The sequence below is a fragment of the Moschus berezovskii genome, chromosome 11 (assembly GCF_049115385.1).
Source record: "Moschus berezovskii isolate FMDL1 chromosome 11, NW_MosBer_1.0, whole genome shotgun sequence".
In the NCBI taxonomy this organism is placed as follows: Eukaryota; Metazoa; Chordata; class Mammalia; order Artiodactyla; family Moschidae; genus Moschus; species Moschus berezovskii.
Genome location: NC_142470.1, coordinates 98,247,497 through 98,271,334, shown reverse-complemented (window position 1 = coordinate 98,271,334; position 23,838 = coordinate 98,247,497). Strand labels below are relative to the sequence as shown.

The window sequence follows — 23,838 nt, the reverse complement described above, 5'->3', positions numbered from 1 at the left end:
GTAGTAACAGAACTCGGGGATCGACTTGCTGATTAAAGGAAATAATACATGTAGCGTTTAGCATAGTGTCTGGCACACAGAAGGGGTTCAGTAAGCTTTAACCACTGTTGGTATTATTGTGCGTGGACCAAGTGAATGGGAATCAGAGGAAGGAGGGCTCTTCAAGCCGGGCCCCTTGGACGCCTTGGTCATGAAGGAGGTGGCCTTTGAATCAGGCCCTGAAGAGCAGAAGCGGAATGGGTTTCCCCAGTGGCTCAGTGGTAAAGCATCTGCCTGCAATGCAGCAAATTCGACATGTGTCCCGCAGGGACATGACTTAGCCATTAAACAAGCAAAAGTGGAAGAGAGGGCACCCAGGAGGAGGAGGGGCCTCTCTTTGGAGGCAGTGAGGAGAAGGTGCTGGCTGACTCTGAGGAAGAGTCTATAGACTCTGACAAGCCTATCAATGACCGAACCATGCTGCTGCTACTGCTAAGTCACTTCAGTCGTGTCCGACTCTGTGCGACCTCACAGACGGCAGCCCACCAGGCTCCGCCGTCCCTGGGATTCTCCAGGCAAGAACACTGGAGTGGGTTGCCATTTCCTTCTCCAATGCATGACAGTGAAAAGTGAAAGTGAAGTCGCTCAGTCGTGTCCCAACTTTTAGCGACCCCATGGACTGCAGCCTACCAGGCTCCTCTGTCTATGGGATTTTCCAGGCAAGAGTACTGGAGTGGGCTGCCATTGCCTTCTCTGGACAGAACCATGAGGTAATTATAAATACCCCTGGACATCCAGACAAGTAACCTTCAGAGAAGTTTGGCTCCAGAATTCTATCCTGAAGGAGCCGGTTCAGAATTTGCTGTAGCTTTTTTGTTGGCATTCACTTAGCCATGGCCTCCTCCTTACCCCTGAACAAAGATGTAACGTGCAGCAGGATGGGCCCTTCACCAAACGCATGAGCTGCATGCAAGTCCCTGAGCCCATTCAGTTCTTCACAGCTCCTGAAATGCCACACCGCTGCCCTGTCCCTACCACCTATACTACCGGGTATGCTTCTGGGGAAGAAGCCGTTCTCCAGTAATGCCTGAATTGCACTGCATAACTGAAGGTCCTTAGAAGAGACTCCTAGGTTTGCAAGAGGAGAAACTTTCAATCACCAGGAGTTAGTCGGCCATGGAAGCTCATAGGTTCATTCCAGAACAACCTAAGACAGAGTCTCTGCCTGTCTGGTCCCAGTCCCAGGCAAGTCCCATTTGCAGGGATAGAGGATTCCCTGTCTGGTCCCAGTCCCAGGCAAGTCCCATTTGCAGGGATAGAGGATTCCAGGCATCTTGCTGCTGCTGCTGCTAAGTCACTTCAGTCGTGTCCGACTCTGTGTGACCCCATAGACGGAAGCCCACCAGGCTCCCCCGTCCCTGGGATTCTCCAGGCAAGAACACTGGAGTGGGTTGCCATTTCCTTCTCCAATGTGTGAAAGTGGAAAGTGAAAAGTGAAAGTGAAGTCGCTCAGTCGTGTCCAACCCTTAGCGACCCCACGGACTGCAGCCTACCAGGCTCCTCCATCCATGGGATTTTCTAGGCAATAGTACTGGAGTGGCTTCCAGGCATCTTATTCTGAGTCTATTAAACCTTTGAATCACTTAGCTAATGTGCCTCATTCTGATTCTATAATTTTCTAATGATAATTTGACTTTCCAGGTATGGCTGCCTGTAAGGAGACAATGCAGGGGCTAGAAGATGAGAATAACTAACCCTTCATTATTGTTGTTCAGTTGCTAAGTAGTATATGATTCTTTGCGACCCCATGGACTGCAGCATGCCAGGCTTCCCTTTCCTTCACTGTCTCTGGAGTTTGCTCAGATTCATGTCCATTGAGCCCATGATGCTCTCTAACCATCTCATCCTCTGCCACCCTCTTTTCCTTTTGCCTTCAATCTTTCCCAGCATCGGGGTCTTTTCCAATAAGTCAGTTCTTCACATCAGCTGGCCAAAGTATTATAATTGTTGTAAATCTTATTGTAAATTAAATAAATTGGCCTTTGGGTTTATATAGCAACCCTTGTGAACTTGGTTAGTGTTTGTCAGTATCCATGGACCTAATCATCTCTGGGATAATGTAAAGGCAAATTTCTGAATCTAGTCTGGAGTGGATACTCCAAGAATCCTATGGGGACTTTCTGGTGCCTTCAGCCCCTGTTTATACCTTCTAAATTCCGACATATGCTTGTTGACGCTTGACTCATGCCTCCTTGCTCAGTCTTACATACTTCACAGTCCTTCAAATTCACTGTCATGTTTGGTTTATGAGCATATTACTAAACTTAGATTTGGCTGCTCAGTACTCAAAAGCCAATACTCAAAAAGCCAAGTGTTGGTATGATGGAAGGACAGCAACCTGGGGAGATGGCAGACATCTGTCCAAAAGCCAACTCCAAAGATTCTGCTCGACCATGGAAGTTTGTTTGTTTGTGTTTGTGATCATAAAAAATTTTAAGTGGAGAATCATTTGGGAAGGGTATCAACATCTTCATTATCTTCCACTGTTTGCAGACTTTCTTCTAATTGGTTGGTGGTAAGGTAAAACGAATCTTGTGCTCAGCCTGAAGTTACCAACCTCCACTTGAGTGGAGGCTTTTGTTCCTACAGAATAGCTAAAAAATATTGTTATGTATATTCTTTGGGGCTTCCCATGTGGCTCAATGGGAAAGAACCCACCTGCCAATGCAGGAGACACAGGAGATGCCAGTTGGATCCTTGGGTTTGGAAGATCCCCTGGAGAAGGAAATGGCAGCCCACTTCAGCATTCTTGCCTGGAGAATCCCATGGACAGAGGAGCCTGGCAGGCTATAGCATCGCCAAGAGTCAGACATGACAGTTGGAGGCTCTTATCTAACACTTGGAAAGCAATTGTCCAAGGAGACACCCGTGCTGACCAAGCAAGAGCCTTCATTGGGAACAGGCTTCCAGGTGGAGAGCAGTGGGTAAGGGAACCCAGGAGGAACCCAGGAGCCCAGGACAGAACTGCTTTGCCGTGTGGTGCGCAGTCTCGGGGTTTATGGTGATGGGGTTAGTTTCCGGGTTGTCTCTGGCTGATCATTCTGACTCAGAGTCCTTCCTGGCGGTGCATGCATTGCTCAGCCAAGATGGATGCCAGAGAGGAAGATTCTGGGAGGTGGGAGGACATATGGTGATTCCTTTTGACCTGTTCGGAACTCTTCTGGTTGGTGGTGGCTTATTAGTTCCATGTTCCTTATCAGGGCCTCCTGCCATAAAATAACTCGTGAAAATGGTTACTATGGTGCCTGGCTGGGTGGGCAGTTTCAGTCGGTGTGTTTCCCCTAACATGACTGTGTGACTGAGCATGAGCGCAGAACTGCATGCCTATTTCTTGAGGAGGAACCAGGACCCTGCCTTAAGGTCGTACTATTGTTTCTTGTCCATTCCTCCTTCGTTTCTGCATTCTTTCCCTCCCCTAATAAACAACTACTTTAATCTGCTCTTTGGAATTCAGAGAAGGTCAAGGATACTGAGTGAAGTTTATTCCCTATACAAACAAGAAATGGGGGACAAAGAATTTGTACCTAGGAGGGTCCCACAGGGTCCTGTTCTCTTTTGTCAACTTAAAAATATTTATAACCTAAAAGTTTTTATTCAGCAGGAAATTTTAGGACTTCAAGTCCAGGAGATAGCATCTCAACATCTCTCATTTCTCCCTGAGAGAAATGCTCTGAGATCACAGGTATTCTCCTTCCTGAGTGCCCTTAGGGCTCACCAGCTCCCATTGAGGGCTGCAGTCACCGAGACTGTGACGTCCTTGTTTACTGATATGGCAGGAAATATTCCATTTTTCACTTTTAAAAATACACATTATATGTGTAGTTCTAATCAGTTGTGTAAATAACTTTTTACATTATTTCAAATACACATTTTAATGCATGCACTTGTCATCATGTAGTATGAATTTGCCAAATACTGTAGGAATGGGTTTAGGAGTTCCTCTTTCAAAAAGCTTTTCCTCATCTGTTGGTGCTCTGTCAAAGACAGAACCTAAGGAGCATCTAACAGTTCCTCAGGTAGCTCTAGGAAAGCTCTTCATTGGCCCATACAAGAGAATTAAAACTGGCTTTTGGTTTCTGCTGGAATATTCAGGGTGCTGGTAAGACTCAATGTTAAAGAGCTTTGCTGGATAATGGGGAAAACTGACCTTACTTTTAAGAAATGAGTCTTTTACAATCACAAAATTTATTACAAATCAGCATCAGGCAGAAACTGACAACACTGTGTTTTGATACTCTGTAACTAATACATGGCAGTCAAGTTTTAGGAGGATGGATGATGGGGTGGGGATGGAAGAGTTACAGGATGAAAGTCAATGAGGCCATGTAGATAGAGAATTACCACAGTGTGTGTATGTACTTTACACCTTTGAGGTGAGTAAACTTCATCTGAGAAATAAATTTATATAGTTTTAAATCTTAAAGCAAGTGTTTAGAGGCTACATAACCTTATCATTACCCCACTCCTGTACTCTTGCCTGGAAAATCCCATGGACGGAGGATCCTGGTGGACTGCAGTCCATGGGGTCGCTAAGGGTCGGACACGACTGAGCTACTTCACTTTCACTTTTCACTGTCATGCATTGGAGAAGGAAATGGCAACCCACTCCAGTGTTCTTGCCTGGAGAATCCCAGGGACGGGGGAGCCTGGTGCGCTGCCGTCTATGGGGTCGCACAGAGGCGGACACGACTGAAGCAACTTAGACTTAGCAACCTTATCATTAAAGATTGCATTCTATAGAAAATTACATTAAAAAAAATCTTTAAATCAGGATGTCCTAAGGGGAAATTTTCAACAAATTAGCCAGGGCAAACTTTAATGATAGTGATATGCAAAATAAGTGCAGAAGAAAGGGACAATCACTCTAATTGATATATGTACATACACACATGGCAGATTTTACTCTTATTTAACCACACATAAGGGCTCTCCTGGTGGCTCAGCGGTAAAGGTCTGCCTGCCAATGCAGGAGATGTGGGTTCAGTCCCTGGGTTGGGAAGATCTCCTGGAGAAGGAAATGGCAACCCCTTCCAGTATTCTTGCCTGGGAAATCCCGTGGACAGAGGGGCCTGGTGGGCTACAGTCCATGGGGTCACAAAGAATTGAACATAACTTAGCAACAAAATAACATCATCAACCACACTTAATGGTCCATTCATTGCTTTCTCTTCTCAAAGGCCTGTGTGTTCCTTTTAAAAAGTATTGATGTCTGATTCTCAGACCCCTAGATTCTGATATTGTTAGTCTGCAGTCACCCTGGATGTTGGAATTTTTAAAAAATTCCCTGATGATCCTATTGCAACTAAGAGTGAGAGCCATGATACAAATGCTAGTCAGGGCAGGGCCAATGCAGGTTATAATTTGTTTCCATCTGAGGATAGAACAAGAGTTTAGGTTTGTCGGTTTTCTGCCCTTTTTGGTTCCTTAAAAGGAGACTTTCTTATCTGGTGATTTGGCAGTGCTTAATATTAATAGCTACCACTCTTGGAATTAAATGAAAAGCAACTTTCACTAATCGTATAGTGACCGAGTTACTAGTCACAGAAAAGGCCTCAGTTCTGGACCTCAGTTCAGTCACCTTTGCGTGACTGAGAACTGCTTTCTGTGACATGTGACTCTTGAAGCTTCCATTCAGCTCCATCCCAGCTGGGAGGGGCACTTGGTGCCTACCCTGGCCTGGACAAAATCTCTTAGAGTTCTTTTCCAGCCCAGAGATTTTCTTTCCACTTGACCTGCTTCTCCAACTCTAATTCCCCACTTTTGAAGCCAGCCATGGTATAAAGGTCACTTTGCAATGAGCTGCTTGGGATTACACACATTAACCATTTCATCAGGCTTCCAAGAGTTTTTAAGCCTAGCTTTGGCCAGAGGATTTTTAGAGTCGATTCCTTTGAAACCCTGTGACTCAGCTTGGGATGTGTATCCACACGGCCAAGACTCGAACCCGGCCAAAACCAGCTTGGGACTTGAATCCACAATCTTTTAACTGAGATCACACACCTGGTTTCAGGACTTAATGAGGCTCAGGTTCTTGATGTCTTATTGCAGAAAAAATTCACTGAGAGGCAAAGTGATAACTAAGAAGTAGACTTATTTAGAGTGAAACACACTCCACAGAGCATGGGCCATCTCAGGAGGTGAGAGCAGTCCCCAAATATGGCTTGGTTAGTTTTTACGGGCTGGGTAATTTCATAGGCTAATGAATGGGAGGATTATTCCAACTATTTGGGGGAAAGGGTAGGGATTTCCAGGAATTGGGCCACCACCCACTTTTTGATCTTTAGCATGCAGCCTTGGAACTACCATGGCACCGGTGGGTATCTTGCTTAGCTTGCTGATGTGTTATAGTGGGTGTACACTGAGGCTCAAGGTCTAGAGGAAGTCAACTCATCTTGGACCTATTTGGTTCTAATCCGTGTATGCCATGTCCTCAGGCTATATCATTCTTTGAAAACTTGTGCTCTGCCCCCTTCCCTCCTATTTCACCTTTATTCAGTATGAAAAGTGAGACTTTCCTGGTGGCTCAGACAGTAAAGCATCTGCCTACAATCTGGGAGACCCGGGTTCAAACCCTGGGTAGGGAATATCTCCTGGAGACAGAAATGGTAACCCACTCCAGTATTCTTGTCTGGAAAATCCCATGGATGGAGGAGTCTGGTAGGCTACAGTCCATGGGGTTGCAAAGAGTCAGACACGACTGAGTGACTTCACTTTCTTTCTTTTCTTTCAGTATGAAAGGTAGTTAAATGTTTTATTATGGAAAATTCAAATTTAATTTTCCATAGAATGACCTCCCTCAATGTGCCATCACCCAGCTTTAATGGTTACCAGCTAATTCCTGCCAATCTTGTGCCTCTATTTCAACCCACTACTTCAGATACACACACCATGTTACGCTGAATCAAATCCCACACACCGTGTCAATATCTGTAAATATTTTAGTTGCTGACTCTAGATGATAAGGCTGTTTCTTTCTTCCCTCATTTTTTTATTATGGTAAAAATATGCTTAATATAACATTTACTGTCTTAACTACTTTTAAGTATGTAGTTTAGTGGTGTGTGTGCTCAGTAGCTTCAATCGTATCCAACTCTTTGCTACCTTCCAACAACACAAGAGAAGACTCTACACATGGACATCACCAGATGGTCAATACCAAAGTCAGATTGATTATATTCTTTGCAGCCAAAGATGGAGAAGCTCTATACAGTCAGCAAAAATAAGACTGGGAGCTGACTGTGGCTCAGATCATGAACTCCTTATTGCCAAATTTGGACTTAAATTAAAGAAAGTAGGGAAAATCACTAGACCATTCAGGTATGACCTAAATCAAATCCCTTACAATTGTACAGTAGAAGTGACAAATAGATTCAAGGGTTTAGATCTGATAGAGTGCCTGAAGAACTATGGATGAAAGTTCATGACATTGTACAGGAGACAGTGATCAAGACCATCCCCAAGAAAAAGAAACACAAAAAAGGAAAAATGGTTGTCTGAGGGGGCCTTACAAATAGCTCTGAAAAGAAGACAAGTGAAAGGCAAAGGAGAAAAGGAAAGATATACCCATTTGAAAGCAGAATTCCAAAGAACAGCAAGGAGAGATAAGAAAGCCTTCCTCAGTGATCAAATGCAAAGAAATAGAGGAAAACAATAGAATGGGAAGAACTAAAGATCTCTTCAAGAAAATTAGAGATACCAAGGGAACATTTCATGCAAAGATGGGGACAATAAAGGACAGAAATGGTATGGATCTAACAGAAACAGAAGATATTAAGAAGATGTGGCAAGAATACACAGAAGAACTATACAAAAAAGATCTTCATGACCCAGATAATCACGATGGTGTGATCACTCACCTAGAGCCAGACATCTTGGTATGCGAAGTCAAGTGGGCCTTAGGAAGCATCACTATGAACAAAGCTAATGGAGATAATGGAATTCCAGTTGAGCTATTTCAAATCTTGAAAGATGATGCTGTGAAAGTGCTGCACTCAATATGCCAGCAAATTTGGAAAACTCAACAGTGACCACAGGACTGGAAAAGGTCAGTTTTCATTCCAGTCCCAAAGAAAGGCAATGCCAAAGAATGTTCAAACTACCACACAAATTGCACTCATCTCATATGCTAACAAAGAATTGCTCAAAATTCTCCAAACCAGGCTTCAATAATATGTGAACCATTAACTTCCAGATGTTCAAGCTGGATTTAGAAAAGGCAGTGGAACCAGAAATCAAATTGCCAACATCCTCTGGATCATCGAAAAAGCAAGAGAGTTCCAGAAAAACATCTACTTCTGTTTTATTGACTATGCCAAAGCTTTTGACTGTTTGAATCACAACAAACTGTGGAAAATTCTAAAAGAGATGGGAATACCAGACCACCTGACCCGCCTCCTGAGAAACCTGTATGCAGGTCAGGAAGCAACAGTTAGAACCATACACGGAACAACAGACTGGTTCCAAATCAGGAAAGGAGTACGTCAAGGCAGTATAATGTCACCCTGCTTATTTAACTTATATGCAGAATTCATCATGCAAAATGCTAGGCTGGATGAAGCACAAGCTGGAATCAAGATTGCTGGGAGAAATATCAATAACCTCAGATATGCAGATGATACCACCCTTATGGCAGAAAGCAAAGAAGAACTAAAGAGCCTCTTGATGAATGTGAAAGAGGAGAGCAAAAATGTTGACTTAAAACTCAACATTCAGAAAACTAAGATCATGGCATCTTGTCCCATCACTTCATGGCAAATAGACGGGGAAACAATGGAAACAGTGACAGACTTTATTTTCTTGGGCTCCAAAATCACTGCAGATGGTGACTGTAGCCATGAAATTAAAAGATGCTTGATTCTTGGAAGAAAAGTTATGACCAACCTAGACAGTTTATTAAAAAACAGAGACATTACTTTGCCGAAAAAGGTCTGTCTAGTCAAGGCTATGGTTTTTCCAGTAGTCACATATGGATATGAGAGTTGGACTATAAAGAAAGCTGAATGGCAAAGAATTGATGCTTTTGAACTGTGGTGCTGGAGAAGACTCTTGAGAGTCCCTTGGACTGCAAGGAGATCCAAACAGCCCATCCTAAAGGAAATCAGTACTGAATATTCATTGGAAGAACTGATGCTGAAACTCCAATATTTTGGCCACCTGACGTGAAGAACTGACTCATTGGAAAAGAACCTGATGCTGGGAATGATTGAAGGTGGAAGGAGAAGGGGACGACAGAGGATGAGATGATTGAAGAGCATCACTGACTCAATGGACATGAGTTTGAGTAAGCTCCGGGAGTTGGTGATGGACAGGGAAGCCTGGTGTGCTCCGGTCCATGGGGTCACAAAGAGTTGGACACGACTGAGCGACTGAACTGAACTGAACTGATGTATGGGAAGATGCAAGCATTCTGACTCACAGAAATCTTTCCCTTCATGTGCATCTCAGCTACCTGGGACCAGCATCCTGATTCTTGATTTTTTATATCCTTTGCTCCTCACCATAGGGAGTGGTGGCAGCCAACAGCTGCTGGATCAAGGCATTGTTCTCACACTTGGGCACTCTCTGCTCTTAGAAATTCATATTCGGAGGCCTGAAATCACTAATGGCTGTGACATACTTGTTTACTGATAAGGTAGGAAATATTCCATTTCACAGTCCACACACTGCATTTGGGAGATTTATCTGCTACATCTTTTTTGATCTACAGGTCTCTTCTCCTTTATTTTTCCCTTGCTGCTGCTGCTGCTGCTGCGTCACTTCAGTCATGTCCGAAAGAAATTTCATTGTTTGTCCTATACGGTTTTCTAAATACTGAATTTTTTTAACTGCATCCCTGCAGTTGAGTTTTCCATGTTCCTCTGCCCCTGTCTTTCCTGAAAGTACAGTTGAGTTCAGACTTATTTGATTCCTATTTGACTTTTCCACAAGACTGTTTCATGGGAAATAGTGTTTGCTTCCATCAGAAGGCAGTTCCTGCCTAGCTGACCTTTGTGTGTATGTTTGTGATGTTACTAGACTCTGATGATCATTGCTTAGATCATTTTGAAAAATCTTTTTTTTTAAAATATTTTTCAAAAAGTGGGAATCACTTCTCTGGTGGTCCAGTGGTTAGGACTCCACACTTCCAATGCAGGAGGTGTGGGTTCAGTCCCTGGTAGAGGAACTAAGATCCCACGTGGTGCTTGGTATAGCCAAAAGTTTCTTTTAAAAAAAACCACAGTTAAACCCCATGATTGTTGAGATCTCTTTTTCCCAGTCATTTCCTCATAGCCAGACTTCACCCAAAGTAATATTGAGGCTCACAACCTCAAAGAGGAGGGAGAAAGCAGTTAATGGAGCTACTCTGGGTAGGAGACCAGAAAGGACACCAGAGAAGAAATGATGGTCCCTATCCTCAAAAAGCTTGATGTCTATATGGAGAGGCAGGTATACACTGAAACAATTAGCAAAGATGATTGACTAAAAATTAAATGTCATTTTAGCCTCTGGGCCCAGAAGTCAGGAACTTTACTTGGAATAACCTGTAGCAGAGTTGCCTGTATCTGACCCATATACTCTGAGGTAAACTGCTCTAGGATAAGATAAGACCTGGATGTTAAGATTTTAACACATTATTGACCGAAGGAGTTTTTGCAGAAACTTACACCTGTGGTGCTAATAAGTCTCTAGTCACTAATGTTTTAAAAGTATTCGAAGGGACTTCTAAGGTGGTGCAGTGGATAGGAATCTGCCTCTCGATGCAGGAAACATGGGTTCAGTACCTGGTTCTGGAAGATTCCATATGCCTCAGAGCAACTAAGCCCATGTGTCACAACTACTGAGCCTGCGCTCTGGAACCCATGAGCCACAATTACTGAGCCGCCTGCTGCAACTACTGGAGCCCGCCCATCTGGATCCTGTGCTCTACTATGAGAAGCCTGTGCATTGAAACAAAGAGTAGCCCCCATTTGCAGCAACTAAATAAAAAGCCCACGTGCAGCAACAAAGCCCCCGTGCAGCCCACAAAGAGTATCTGAGGGGTTTTGTTTGTTGTTGTTGTTTTTTATCACCTCGGGTCTTAGTTGCAGCTTGTGAGATCTTTTGTTGCAGTGTGCTGACTTAGTTGCTTCATGGCATGTGGGGTCTTAGTTCCCTAACCAGGGATCAAACCCACCTTCCCTGCAATGGAAGGCAGATTCTTAACAACTGGACCACCTGGGAAGGCCCATGTGAGGTATATTTATATGCAACTAAGTTTAAGAATCATCATCCTAGGATCAGTTCAGTTCAGTTCAGTCACTCAGTCGTGTCCGACTCTCCACGACCCCATGAATCACAGAACGCCAGGCCTCCCTGTCCATTACCAACTCCCGGAGTTCACTCAAACTCATGTCCACAGAGTCGGTGATGCCATCCAGCCATCTCATTCTCTGTCGTCCCCTTCTTCTCCCGCCCCCAACCTTTCCCAGCATCAGAGTCTTTTCCAGTGAGTCAACTCGTCGCATGAGGTGGCCAAAGTATTGCAGTTTCAGCTTTAGCATCAGTCCTTCCAATGAACACCCAGGATTGATCTCCCTTAGAATGGACTGGTTGGATCTCCTTGCAGTCCAAGGGACTCTCAAGAGTCTTCTCCAGCACCACAGTTCAAAAGCATCAATTCTTCGGTGCTCAGCTTTCTTCACAGTCCAACTCTCACATCCATACATGACCACGGGAAAAACCATAGCCTTAACTAGACGGACCTTGGTTGGCAAAGTAATGTCTCTGCTTTTTATAGCAGGTCTTAAAGTGTGGAATATTACTCAGTCATAAAAAGGATGAAATAATGCCATTTGCAGCAACATGGATGGACCTAGAGATTATCATACTAAGTGACTTAGTATGACAGACAGAATGACAAATAGCATATGTGGATATCACTTATATGTGGAATCTAAAAGAATTATACAAATAAACTTATTTACAAGCCAGAAATAGACTCACAGACATAGGAAACAAGCATGGTTACCAAAGGGGAACGGGGATGGGGGTAGGGGATAAATTAGAACTTTGGGATTAACAGATACACAGTTCAGTTCAGTTCAATTCAGTCATTCAGTCATGTCCGACTCTTTGTGACCCCATGAATCACAGCATGCCAGGCCTGTATGTAAAATAGAAAACAACAAGAACCTAATATAGAACACAGGGAACTATAGTCAATATCTTGTAATAACCTGTGGAGGAAAATAATCTAAAAAAGAATATATATAACTGAATCACTTTGCTGTATACCTGAAACTGACACAACATTGTAAATCAACTATACTTCAGTAAAAAAATTTTTAAAAAGAAATGCAGAATTTGGGCCCCTTCCCAGACTTGCTGAATTAGAACCTGCGTTCTAACAGGATCCCCAAGGTACTTGTATGCTCGTTAGAATTTGAGATATGCTAGTGTAGAGGTATGCACTCTACTTTAAAAATCAGAGAAAAGAAAGTATAGAATGACCAAGTTGGAAAAGAGCCTTCAGAGATCCACTCCACCTCTCCAACTGGTATTCTCAGAGCCATTCTAAGGGAAGAGGTCATATCCCCTCTTATACAAAAAGAATGGCACCCATGTGTACAGAGCTGTTTACCAGCATTGGGACCTCAGACAAGTCCAACTATCCCTGAGCCACAGAGTTCTATACAACTGTAGGGTAGAGCTCCCACAGGGCACAAACAACCTAGGAGCTTCTATGGCCAGGCTGCCCTGCTGGTGGTGTGTATTCAGGCAGCAGTACTTTTAAAAATCTCTTTCAGTTTAGTTCAGTTCGGTCACTCAGTCATGTCCGATTCTGTGCGACCCCATGAGTCACAGCACACCAGGCTGCCCTGTCCATCACCAACTCCCAGAGTTCACTCAGACTCATGTCCATCGAGTCGGTGATGCCATCCAGCCATCTCATTCCCTGTCGTCCCCTTCTCCTCTTGCCCCCAACCCTCCCAGCATCATAGATAGTTGGACTTGTCTGAGGTCCCAGTGCTGGTAAACAGCTCTGTACACATGAGTTCCATTCTTTCTGCATAAGAGGGGATATGGCCTCTTCCCTTAGAATGGCTCTGAGGACAACAGTTGGAGAGGTGGAGTGGATCTCCGAAGGCCCTTTTCCAACTTGGTCATTCTATACTTCCAGAGTCTTTTCCAACTCTTCGCATGATGTGGCCAAAGTATTGGAGTTTCAGCTTTAGCATCAGTCTCTTTAGGCAGTTCTAATAAACAGTCAAAGTTGAAAACCAAGCTACAGACCTTGGGTTCTCCCCATGTTTCTATGTTCTACTCAAGGTGAAAAGGAGCTTGATTTCTAGCTGTAGTCATTAAAAACACAAAATCAAGTTCAGGTCTTGGGCTTACTATTTCAATATCTGGATTCCCAAAGTAGTTGCAAGGACAACTGAAGACATATCCATAGTGAAGCTGTTGAGTATCCTGGACTTTTTAAAAATCAAGTTCTCAAGGGATGCTGGTAGCAGGAGTCTAGTTCTGCCACTGTCCTGAACCTGGAAATAGATAACTTGCTTTTCTACAGACTGTGCTCAGGTTGATTGAGACCTTGTCTGTGTATAGAGCTTTTTTTTTTAAATGAAGGTAATTTTTGAGATAAAAATGGGCAATTTGAGTGATTAAATAGGAGAAAGACTCTCAGGGAGAAGAGTAACCATCTCCTGACCAAAACATTTGGACCTGTCCTTTGATTTCTTCCTTGTAAACCCTTATGTTAATACAACTTTTAGAAAAACTTTGGAGGGATATCATAGAGACTTGGATCTAGCATAATTTAAATTATGTTCTCCCAAACATATTTCCCAATTAAAGATGTCCGCTATACCTTTGTGAGTCTCCACGGCAAGTCCCTGAGTCTCTGCTCCAGCCCCATGTTTTCGGTCTTCACCTCCCAGGACTCCTCTAATCAAACCTTCCCATCCTTCCGAGTTTGAAATAGTTAGCAGTTGCAAGCTATCATATATACAGTGGATAAACAACAAGGTCCTGTTAATAGCACAGGGAACTTTATTCAATGTCCTATAATAAACTATAATGGAAAAGAATAGGAAAAGTTTATATATATATAACTTCCCTGGTGGCTCAGACTATAAAGAATCTACCTGCAATGCAGAGATCTGGGTTTGATCCCTGGGTTGGGAAGATCCCCTGGAGGAGGGCATGGCAATCCACTCCAGCATTCTTGCCTGGAAAATCAGCATGGACAGAGGAGCCTGGCAGGCTACAGTCTATGGGGTCGCAAAGAGTCAGACACAGCTGTTTGACTAAACAGAGCAAAGCACACAGCATATTAGTTTAGTTCAGTTGCTCAGTCATGTCCGACTCTTTGCGACCCCATGGACTGCAGCACACTAGGTTTCCCTGTCCATCACCAACTCCCAGAGATTGCTGAAACTCATGTCCATCGAGTTAGTGATGCCATCCAACCATCTCATCCTCTGTCATCCCCTTCTCCTCCTGCCTTCAGTCTTTCCCAGCATCAGGGTCTTTTCCAATGAGTCAATTCTTTGCCTCAGGTGGCCAAAGTATTGGAATTTCAGCTTCAGCATCAGTCCTTCCAATGAATATTGGATCTCCTTGCTGTCCAGTGGACTCTCAAGAGTCTTCTCCAACATCACAGCTCAAAAGCATCAATTCTATGGCATTCAGCTTTCTTTATAGTCCAACTCTCACATCCATACAGGGCTACTGGAAAAACCATAGCCTTGACTAGATGGACCTTCGTTGGCAAAGTAATGTCTCTGCTTTTTAATATGCTGTCTAGGTTTGTCATAGCTTTTCTTCCAAAGAGCAAGCATCTTTTAATTTCGCAGCTGCAGTCACCATCTGCAGTGATTTCGGAGCCCAAGAAAATAAAGTCTGTCACTGTTTCCATTGTTACCCCATCTATTTGCCATGAAATGACGGGACTGGATCTTAATTTTTTGAATGTTGAGTTTATGCCAGCTTATACAGTCAATAAACACATGTATATTAGAAAAAAAATCCTCTTCATCCTGTGTCCCTCTAAGCCCCCAAGTCCTTCCAGGCTCCCAGTTAACTATTCTCAAATGAATGTATTGAATCAGGATGTTAAACATTAATACAGCAAAGTACTCACACAATTGTGTGAAGAGGAAATCTGACAAAGGAAAAGATATTTAACCTCACATGTAGTCAAAAGAATGGAAATATGATATAATTTTTCAATTACTAAATGAACAAAGTTGAAAAGGAATGACAATATTAGCGTTTGAAAGACTTCAGAGAAATGTGAGGTCTCCTGTATGCTAATGGAAACAAGAATTGGCATGGCTTTCTGGAGAAAGTTTGACAAAGTATGTCATACACGTAAAAATGTGCAGACAGGGGCCAAGGATATTCAAACCAACCTTATTTACAATACAGAGTAATTATAAATCATATAAATGTCTACCAAATTAGGATTATTCTAATAAATGTTGGTCTGCTCATACAATGGTGTGCTGCTGCTGCTGCTGCTAAGTCACTTCAGTCGTGTCCGACTCTGTGCGACCCCATAGATGGCAGCCCACCAGGCTCAATGGTGTGCTAAAGAGCCTTTAAAATGATATGAATATTTATGGACATAAAATGTCTAACAGGTAATATGGTTCTTTAGCGCTGCACATGGGCTTCCCTGGTGGCTCAGATAGTAAAAAATCTGCCTGCAATGTGGGAGACCAGGGTTTGATCCCTGGGTGGGAGAAAAGCATGGCAACCCACTCCAATTTTCTTGCCTGGAGAATTCCATGGATAGAGGAGCCTGTGAGGTTACAGTCCATGGGGTTGCAAAAAGTCAGACGTGACTGAGTGACTTTCATTTCATAGATGTGAAAGGATATCCATTAGATGCCACGTCCTTATACTGTCATTAATATAAAATGTGTGTGCATGTGCGTGTTCGTGCACACAGAGATCTAATATGTAGGTCATCATAATATCAGCCATAATGTCATCTGGTTGGGAGAGGCTTGAATGCCTTTACTTTCTTATTTGCTTATCGTCTCTAAGTTTACAAAAGCAATGTTCTTTCCTTTTACATTTACATAGCTAACACTAACAGAACCTGCATTATGTGCCAGGCACTTCTCTAATTGCTATAAACTATTGTTATTCCTGAAGAAAACAAAGGTGGTAAGAGATTGAGTAACATTCAAAGTCCATAACTAGTAAATGTGAAGCTGGGATTCAAATCCTGGTTGTCTTGTTCCACAGGCTTCACTCTTACTATACTGAAAGTGAAAGTGTTAGTTACTCATTGTGTGTGACTCTTTGCAACCTCATGGACTGTAGCCCACCAGGCTCCTCTGTCCATGGAATTCTTCAGGCAAGAATACTGGAGTGAGTAGCCACTCCCTTTTTCAGGGGATCTTCACCACCCAAGGATCGAACCCAGGTCTCCTGCCTTTCAGGTGGATGCTTTACCATCTGAGCCACTAGAGAAGAAAAGTCCATCGCTGGTGAATGTGAAGCTGGGATTCAAACTAGTTGTCTTGCTCCATAGGCTGCACTCTTAATACTAATTAACTAATTAATTAATTAATACTAATTAACACAATAGAGTGAAAATGTCTTAAATCTTGCCCCCAACAACCTCCTACCTCCCTTCAGAAGTAATCATTTAACCACCTGATAGGCATCCATCCGAAATTGCTGCCACATTTGTTCAGACACATGTGTAAAGACCCCCATGCACACATGCATGTGTTTTCCTTCTTGCTATAAAGTGGGACGATATTGCCCATCCTGTCAGTGAGCACCGTTCACCCTCATACTTCTTATCTCTGAGGGGTATTCCGTGGCATGGACGTATGGAATTGATGTAACAAAGTCCTTACTGAACACTGGTGGTTTCCAACTGTTCACCCTAATGGACAAAGCGGAAGTGAGCGTCTCCTAGTATCCACATCACTGTGTGCAGATGTGCACTGACACTCCTGTGATAACTTCCTAGAACTGGAACTACTGGGTTGAAAGACAAAAGCGGCTCCCCAATTCCTCACCTCAAGAAGGCTGTGTGGCTACACTATACGTATCTATCTATATACACACACACATGATATATATATACAAACACACATGATATAAATATGCACACTGTATCTATACACACATACTATGCACACACATTCAGTATATGAGCGCCCACCTCCCCATGTTTCCACCGACACAGGGAGTTGTCAGTCTTTTAAATTTCTGCCAGTATGAGAGGCAAAGGATGTTGTTTCACTTGCAACAATGTTCATTTTAAGTTCATTCATTTTTGGTTGTGCTGGGTCTTTGTTACTGTGCAGACTTTTCTCTAGTTGCTGTGAGCGGGGCTACTCTCTAGCTGTGATGCTTGGGCTTGTCGTTGCAGTGGCTTCCCTTGTTGCTGAGCATGGGCTGAGGGGCTTGCATGTTTCAGCAGTTGCAGTAGGTGAGCTCAGGAGCTGCAGTTCCTGGGCTCTAGAGCACAGGCTCAATAGCTATGGCACTCAGGCTAGTTGCTCCTTGGTGTGTGGAATCTTCTGGGATCAGGGATCAAACATGTGTCTCTGCATTGGCAGATAGGTTCCTTACCACTGGGTCAGCGGGGAAGCCCACAACAACATTCTTTAAGGGTTCTTGATTAGTAGGAAAGTTGAACATCTTTTCAGAAGTTTATTGGCCATCTTCATTTCTCTTCAGAATTGTTCACTTTTCAGTTGGGTAACTTGAGTTCTTCCTATTGTTGTGAAGAAGCTTCGTGAATTTCCCTGCCAGTTCAGTGGTTAAGACTTATACTTCCAATGCAGGGGTGTGGGTTCAATCCCTGGTCAGGGAACTAGATCCCATATGCCATGTGGTGCAGCCAGAAAAAAAAAAATCCTTTGATGTCCTGTTTGTTGCAAATATTTTCTGAGTGTATTGCATTTCTCTGAGCCTCATTTATGTCTTATTGTGTTATGCACAGGTTTTAGTATATTTTTATATAACAAAGTGCCCATTTCTTTTCCTTTATGGTTTACATACTGTTTAGGAAGTCTTTCTCCCCAACCAAGGATATAACAATATAATATTATAATAAGAATTATAATATATATCATATAATATTATAGTAAGAATATAATATTCCCCTATATTCTCTTCTAGTATATTTATATTTGTGTTCATAGATTTTCACATTGCTATTTATTTAACTGTGGCAAATAGATATAGCATAGACTTTACCACTGAGCCATCTTGAAGGGTACAGTTCAGTGGCATTAAGTACATTCACACTGTTAAAGAACCATCACTACCATCTGCCTCCTGAACGGCTCCACCCGGCAACACTGAAACTCTATGGCCCTTAAACAGCAATTCCTCCACCCGCCTCTCCTCAGCCCCTAGCAACCACCTGTCTCTATGAATCTGACTACTCCATGACCCTCACATAAGTGGAATCTTACAGTATTTGTCCTTTTGTGACTGGCTTATTTTGCTTAGCATAATGTCTTCACGTTTCATCCATGCCACAGCAGGTGTCAAGATTTCCTTTTTTTTTTAAGGCTCAACAATATTCCATTATAGATTAATTTTTTGTTTAGCCTTTAATCCATATAGGATTTAGTAGTATTTGGTAAGAAGTAGGGACTTCATTTTTTTTATACTTAGGTTGATCATCTTTTAATTTTAATCATTGTATTTGTTTCTTGGCTGTGCTGGGTCTTCATTGCAGCACGGGGCCTCTTCATTTTACACAGGCTTCTCTAAATCCAGTGCGTGGTTGTGGTGCATGGGTTTAGTTGCCCATTGGCACATGGGATCTGAATTCCCTGACTAGGGATTGAACCCTTGTCCCCTGCATTGGAAGGTGTGCTGTTAACCACGGGACCACCAGGGTAGTCCCTAGTGGACTTTTAAACAACTCCCCCATCAAAACCCAGACCCCCATGGGGGCTCAGGTCTGTTTCTGGGGTGTTGTTTTCTAGATCTCTTTGTCTATATCTGGGCTAGAATTATAATGCTTTAATTACTCAAGGTTTTCAGTAAGTTTTTATATCTGCTAAAGTCATGTCCCATCCCCATTCTTCTTTTTTAGACTTTCCCCATCTATTCTCTGATATTTACTTTTCCAGAGGAACTTTAGAGTTAGTCACAGCCCAAAAATATTCCCATAAGATTTTAACTGGAATAGTTTGAAGCTACTCAGTAATTTGAGGTCAACATTTAATAAAACTGAGCTAGCAGGTCTCCAGCTTGTGGCTCTACAGGCTGTCCAGTGCTGCCCTCTGCAGAAGAGTTACAGGCCAGTGCTGCCTCTGCCAGTGGCCCAAGGCCTTCCCACATCACCCACCCCCTAAGCCTATGATCCCGAGGCTTCTAGAAAGGACAAATTCTTACACATCTTTGGTTTAATTTCTTTCCTCCCATAAATTGCATTTGGATTTTACCCTGAACTTTCAGAACCAAAATCCGAGTGTGATTCATGGAAACCTCAGGCCCTACAATAGAACTGTGGGGAAATGATCCCCTCTCCCAGCAAACCATACCCTCATAAGGCAGGCACTGAACACCCATGTGACCAGTAAACAGGTAACTAGGATCCAGTGGATGGTTTGTTTTTTAAAGAGCTCTATTATTGTAGGATACCGTAAAGTTCCCTTGTTTTAAGTGTATTAATTAAATGATTTTTAGCAAATGTGCAGAGCTGTGCCACCATCACGAAATCCAATTTTGCAACATATCCAATAAAGCAATTATCCTCCAATTAGAAAATAAAAGGAAAAAAATGAATAGTCTTCACACCCATTTATGGTCATTCTCTGCTGCCACTTTGCCCTGAGCATGCCCTGAGCATGGCCACATCAGGAGGAGTGAGGGATGAGTCCCCAGGAGACCCTCTGCCTGTGAGTAGAGGGTCAATGCCCCCACAATGTGCAAAGCATGACCTGCAAGCCATCATCCTCCCGAAGAGGCCCAGCTGGGGGCTCCTCCTGAGGGCAAAGGCCATGCTGAGCCCCATCCTTACCTCTCCAGGTGGATAAAGTTTGAAGAAAAGGTAGAGGAAGGAGGTGAACGCTGGAGCAAGCCCCACGTGTCCACTCTGTCCTTGCACAGCCTCTTTGAGCTCCGCACCTGCCTGCAGACAGGAACCGTGCTGCTGGATTTGGACGGTGGCTCCTTACCACAGATCATAGGTGAGGCAAGGACTGCTGTGGCCCCGCAAACCAGGGCAACATCCCCCTTCCCCTGCCCTGTCTCTTGCCCACCCTTTGTCTATGTGGCATGCCCACCTCTGATGCCTGCCTAATTCTGCGGAGACCAGGTTTTGGGTCTGATGCGCCCAAAGCAGCGTCACAGTTGCTCCTAGTTTCAGATGCCTATAGAGAGGGCAAGATCAGCTTCTGAAATGCCATTCAGCAATGGAACAAAAGGGAGAGCACTTCTGAGCCTGGTTGGAGACACCCAATGCCATGGCAACCTGCTTCTTATCAGGGTAAATGGATCATCACTCATCTTCAGGAAATTAACTCTCGTTTGATGGAGTGACAAAGGAAGGGAGTAGCTTGCCTTACCATCCCTGAAAATCCTTGTGAATTTTGTTTTAGCACATTCAGTTTTATCAGAAGTATGCTGCCCCAAATACGTTTCTAAAAAGAATTCACACTAGTACTAAAACCACTTAGCATAGTACCTTGTGCCTCTTAGGGTCTTTCATGGTTACAATTTCATTTACTTTCCACAATATAATTGATAGAAAGAGCAGAGAATCCTATATCCATGTACGTCTGCACACTTGCGCCCACATGCACATACCATGCACCCCCATGCACACACATGCACAAACTCCCAGAGACATGCACACACACTTTTATACATAAGGAGCCTGAAGGTTCATGCTGGTTCAAATTTTCAGCTTGTGGCAAAGGTTGGGACTATTTCTACATTCCCTGCCTCCTTTAGTTCACTTTTAATCCCACAAATAGCAGGTGAAACTGAAGACCCCCACACCCCTGGTCATTCTGTCTCCCGTGGACAAGGCGTGTTTGTTTCCCACTTAGATGATGTCATTGAGAAGCAGATTGAGGATGGCCTCCTTCGCCCAGAGCTCCGCGAGAGGGTCAGCTACGTCCTCCTGAGGAAACACCGCCACCAAACCACAAAGCCCATCCACCGCTCCTTGGCTGATATTGGAAAGGCGGTCTCCTCCACCAGCAGTGAGTTGGACCATAGCGCTTGTTCTTTGCATGCATCTCAAATCTCCAACCCTCCACTCTTGATATCCCAGAGTTGAGATGCCCAGACTCTAGCCTCGCTGGACCTGTCAGATAAGTGCAGGAATCAGTACAAAATTGATAATGCTGCTAGCTGAAGAGACTTGAGGAATCTCTTTAGATCAATTATTTTAAAATGGAAAATGTTTAGCCTGCAGCAGGTACATACGCAGCACTTACCCTGCTCCAGGCATGAGGGCTCCCTAGGTGTAAACTCACGTCATCCTCACGAGAGGCCCATGACCAGCTGTTGCTCTCATCATCCCCAGAGCGGGAGGCTGAGGCATGGAGAGGTTATATTACTTGCCTCAGGCCAAATGGTCAGTATGTTGTGGAATCAGGAGTGAACCTCTGTCATCCACCACACCTGATGCCTATTTAATCAATTGTGCAGCTATCCCACTTTCAGCAGTACAGGTATTTTCTGTAATCACATCCACACTATCCACTTGCTCCAAGAGATTCTGAAAAACAAGAACAAAATCCAAAACAACCAACCTACCCTTTCTTCCTCGAAGGGGAAGAGATCTGTCTTGTAGCCTAGCATTATTCAGGTGAAGTGAGGGTAAGCGAGGACTGTGCTAATGTGCGTCACTCCAGCAAGTCTGCTGGAGTTAAACCCCTTCGGTGCCTCCCAGGTCGCAGCCCAGCGCGGAGCCCCGCGGCCGGCCCGAGCCTCCACCGCTCCACTGAGGACCTGAGGGTGCGGCAGAGTGCGGATTACGGCCGTCTGTGTGAGTGTCTTCTTTCTCCGCCGCGGCGCAGCCCCTTTGTTCTGGCTGGGGGCACTCTGAAGGCAATTTTCACACTTTCATAGCAGAGGAGGTAAAGACCAGGGTCTGTCTAGAATTCTCAGGCATCAGAAGAAATCTAACACTCACCTTAAACCCTGGGCTGCCCTCATAGTCTAACTTACTACCAAAATTTTCTAAATAATCATTCCAAAAAATGCAACTCTAAATCAAGTCCTGTCATAATCAATACCCAGTCCTACGTGCTGGGCTTCCTTAACTTGGTCTATGGCTTTGTTTTCACCAAACTGATCACTAATCCCATTTTTGGAGAGAAGTCTTCCTAGAAACAGAATTTAAAGCAGGTTAGATCTGTCTTATAGCCCAGCTTTTCCTCCAGGACAGTCGGGGAATGTTCTCATCCTGCCTGACAGTCTCGGGCCCCGACAGTGAAACACTGGTGGAGCCGCAGCCCCCACAGGGGCCTGTGAGGGGCACGTCACAGACCACGCTCTGTCAGGCAGTCTGTCAGGGATGAACAGACGGGTGAACTGTGAGGCAAAAAAAAAAAAAGAGGAAATTTGGGAAGTGAAAATAAAAAACAGTGTGAAGGAGTATTTTCCTTTAAACACTTTCACTAAAATGACAAGATGTGAACAAGCACAGGCCAGGGCTGCGCCGCTGACCAGGCCAGGGGAATGCTTTGGGACAGCAATGACGATGTGAGCACAGCTACAGCTGGCTGTGCCGCGGTCTCTTCTGTCTGTTCTCAGTGACCCCAGGGTGTGCTTAGTCTCCCTGGCCTTGGTTATTCTGCAGAGCAGTGCTGGCAGTCAGAGGTGGTGAATGGCTTCGGCATGAGCCTTCTGCTCATTTATTCACTGTGTATGAAGTCACCCTGTGCCAACGCTGCCATGGTGGGAACCTGGATAAAAGGCATGAATGAGTGTTTACAGCTTTGTGTGCACACACCCCCCCACCACAAGACGAAACCTGGGAAGGCTCACAGAGGAGGAGACGCTTGCTTGAGTCCTGGAGAATAAATAGAAGTCTTCCAGTAGCATGGTCTTTAGAGCAAAGGAAACAGCAGGCGAAGGGAAGGCGCTGTGAAGGGCACCGCATATTCGGGGAAATGCAGCGATTCAGTTCCCCGGGGATGTAGGATATAAAGGAAAGAGGGTCCAGATCGAAGGGGGCCTATGTGTCTTGCAAAAGGTCCCGGCCTTTCTTCTGAGGGTAATGATGAGTTCTCCTGAGAAGTCTGATGCGGGCATCATGGTCAGAATTAAGCTAGAAGGGACTGAATGACTGGGAGCGAGAGATGAGGGCCGCGCTCAGGCGGTGAGAGCGGGAATGGGAAGAGGAGGACGCTGCTGGGACTCAGCGAGTGCTGGGGAGCGGGAGATGAGGGAGAGAGGAGAACTGAAGCTGGCTCCAAGCTCTGCTCTGACTGCCCGCGGACACGTGGGGCAGGGCATTGGGCGATGTAGGGTCCACAGAGGGAGTGATTTGATGGAAGACAATGAGTTTTGTGTCCTAGTGTGTGGAGTCTGAAGTGCCAGACAGGGCTGCTCAGAGAAATCTGGAGCTTAGGGGAGAGATCTGGGCTGGAGACACAACTTGGGCACCCCGGCACAAGTGTGGGTGGGGAAGAAACAGAAGTGGATGGGATTGACCAAGGAGGAGGGGCTCAGGGCTCTGAAGGGTTTGAGTGCAAAGCAAGGCCCTGAGAAAAGCCCAGCCTGAGAGGATCCTGGATGGAAATAAAGGAAAGCAGCGTCTGGCAGTCCAGGGACTCCACAGACCACTGAAAGCCTGAGGGGGCTCACTGGATTTGGCTG

The 23,838-nt window shown here is 44.4% G+C and overlaps 1 protein-coding gene across 1 annotated transcript in view; it reads left to right on the top strand.

Annotated features, from left to right (window-relative positions):
- Positions 1–23,838, top strand: part of SLC4A5 (solute carrier family 4 member 5) — a 77,554-nt gene that overhangs the window by 13,673 nt on the left and 40,043 nt on the right. Inside the window, exons 2-4 of the mRNA XM_088841578.1 lie at positions 20,029–20,189; positions 21,054–21,209; positions 21,905–22,000. Of these exons, the coding sequence (XP_088697704.1) occupies positions 20,029–20,189; positions 21,054–21,209; positions 21,905–22,000 (413 nt within the window). The remainder of the gene's footprint in view (positions 1–20,028; positions 20,190–21,053; positions 21,210–21,904; positions 22,001–23,838) is intronic.